Source organism: Pseudoliparis swirei, chromosome 15 (genome assembly GCF_029220125.1).
Source record: "Pseudoliparis swirei isolate HS2019 ecotype Mariana Trench chromosome 15, NWPU_hadal_v1, whole genome shotgun sequence".
Lineage (NCBI taxonomy): Eukaryota > Metazoa > Chordata > Actinopteri > Perciformes > Liparidae > Pseudoliparis > Pseudoliparis swirei.
Window position 1 is genome coordinate 22,076,585 of NC_079402.1, and position 2,012 is coordinate 22,078,596.

Here is a 2,012-nt window from a genome sequence, read left to right on the forward strand (position 1 = left end):
GTCCTTGTCGTGTCCTTGTGGTGTCCTTGTGGTGTCCTTGTCGTGTCCTTGTGGTGTCCTTGTCGTGTCCTTGTGGTGTCCTTGTGGTGTCCTTGTGGTGTCCTTGTGGTGTCCTTGTTGTGTCCTTGTGGTGTCCTTGTGGTGTCCTTATGGTGTCCTTGTGGTGTCCTTTGTGTCCTTCTCGTGTCCTTGTGGTGTCCTTTGTGGTGTCCTTATGTCCTTGTGGTGTCCTTGTGATGTCCTTATGGTGTCCTTGTGGTGTCCTTGTTGTGTCCTTATCGGTCCTTGTAATTGTCCTTGTGGTGTCCTTGTCGTGTCCTTTGTGGTGTCCTTAGTGTCCTTGTGGTGTCCTTATCGTGTCCTTGTGGTGTCTTTGTGGTGTCTTTGTGGTGTCCTTGTGGTGTCCTTGTGGTGTCCTTGTGGTGTCCTTGTGATGTCCTTGTGGTGTCCTTGTGGTGTCCTTGTCGTGTCCTTGTGGTGTCCTTGTTGTGTCCTTGTGGTGTCCTTGTGGTGTCCTTGTTGTGTCCTTGTGGTGTCCTTGTTGTGTCCTTGTCGTGTCCTTGTGGTGTCCTTGTCGTGTCCTTGTGGTGTCCTTGTGGTGTCCTTGTGGTGTCCTTGTCGTGTCCTTGTGGTGTCCTTGTGGTGTCCTTGTGGTGTCCTTGTGGTGTCCTTGTTGTCCTTTTGTCCTTATCGTTGTGGGTCCTTTGTGGTGTCCTTGTGGTGTCCTTGTGGTGTCCTTGTTGTCCTTGTGGTGTCCTTGTTGTCCTTGTGGTGTCCTTATGTGTCCTTGTGGTGTCCTTATGGTGTCCTTATTACGTGTCCTTGTGGTGTCCTTGTGTTGTCCTTGTGGTGTCCTTGTCGTGTCCTTGTGGTGTCCTTGTGGTGTCCTTGTCGTGTCCTTGTGGTGTCCTTGTCGTGTCCTTGTGGTGTCCTTGTGGTGTCCTTGTCGTGTCCTTGTGGTGTCCTTGTGGTGTCCTTGTGGTGTCCTTGTCGTGTCCTTGTGGTGTCCTTCTCGTGTCCTTCTCGTGTCCTTCTCGTGTCCTCAGACTTCTCCCTCAGCAGCGACCTCTCCTCTCTGTCCGGCTTCGGGGGATCTGGTCTCGGGTCGGTCTCCAGCTGGCAGCAGATCCAGAGCCTCCAGCACTCGGCCCTGGGTCACATGGGGTCAGTACCTTTTGAGGGCGGGACACACACCTGTCAATCAAAGCTAAGCCCCTCCCCCTCCTCTTCCAGGACCTTGTGTCAGAACTCGAACCTGAACCTGCACATCAAGTCCGAGCCGGCCTCCCCCCCCAGGGACCTGATGGGCGGCGCCGGCGGGCTGGTGGGGGGGTGCATGGCGGCGGGCGGGTACTCCGGCGCCGTCGCGGGCCACTCGCCGGCCGACAGCGCCTCCAGCTGCGGGAGCTCGTACGACGCCGGAGAGGAGCGCGAGGAGCGCCACGGGAACTTCCTCCTGCAGACGCTGGCCAATCAGGAGCAGCGCCACAGCCCCACAGTCAAACGCATGAGGCTGTCGGAGGGGTGGGCCACATGATGGGGGCTAGGGGGGGGCGGGGGACATGATGGGGTCCAGGGAACACATGATGGAGTCCAGGGGCCACATGATGGGGTCCAGGGGCCACATGATGGGGTCCGGGGGCCACATGATGGAGTCCGGGGGCCACATTATGGGGTCAAGGGGTCACATGATGGAGACCGGGGGCCACATGATGGGGTCCGGCGGCCACATGATGGGGTCCAGGGGTCACATGATGGGGTCCAGGGATCACATGATGGAGTTCAGGGGCCACATGATGGGGGCTAGGGACATGATGGGGTCCAGGGAACACATGATAGAGTCCAGGGGCCACATGATGGGGTCAAGGGGTCACATGATGGAGACCGGGGGCCACATGATGGGGTCCGGCGGCCACATGATGGGGTCCAGGGGTCACATGATGGGGTCCAGGGATCACATGATGGAGTTCAGGGGCCACATGATGGGGTCCAGGGATCACATGATGGAGTTC

The 2,012-nt window shown here is 58.1% G+C and overlaps 1 protein-coding gene across 1 annotated transcript; it reads left to right on the plus strand.

The window, feature by feature from the left end:
- Positions 1 to 236: 236 nt before the first annotated feature.
- LOC130205725 (myocyte-specific enhancer factor 2C-like) lies at positions 237 to 1,537 on the plus strand. The gene is made up of 3 exons (XM_056433224.1): positions 237 to 247; positions 871 to 1,164; positions 1,234 to 1,537. Exons 1-3 carry the CDS (start codon positions 237 to 239, stop codon positions 1,535 to 1,537), a joined length of 609 nt encoding a protein of 202 aa, XP_056289199.1.
- The last annotated feature ends 475 nt before the right edge of the window (positions 1,538 to 2,012 follow it).

Bases quoted from the DNA above. Each gene is read 5' to 3' on its own strand.
- LOC130205725 (XM_056433224.1), top strand. The intron at 1,165-1,233 runs GTCAGTACCTTT...CTCCTCTTCCAG, and splicing joins TCGGCCCTGGGTCACATGGG to GACCTTGTGTCAGAACTCGA.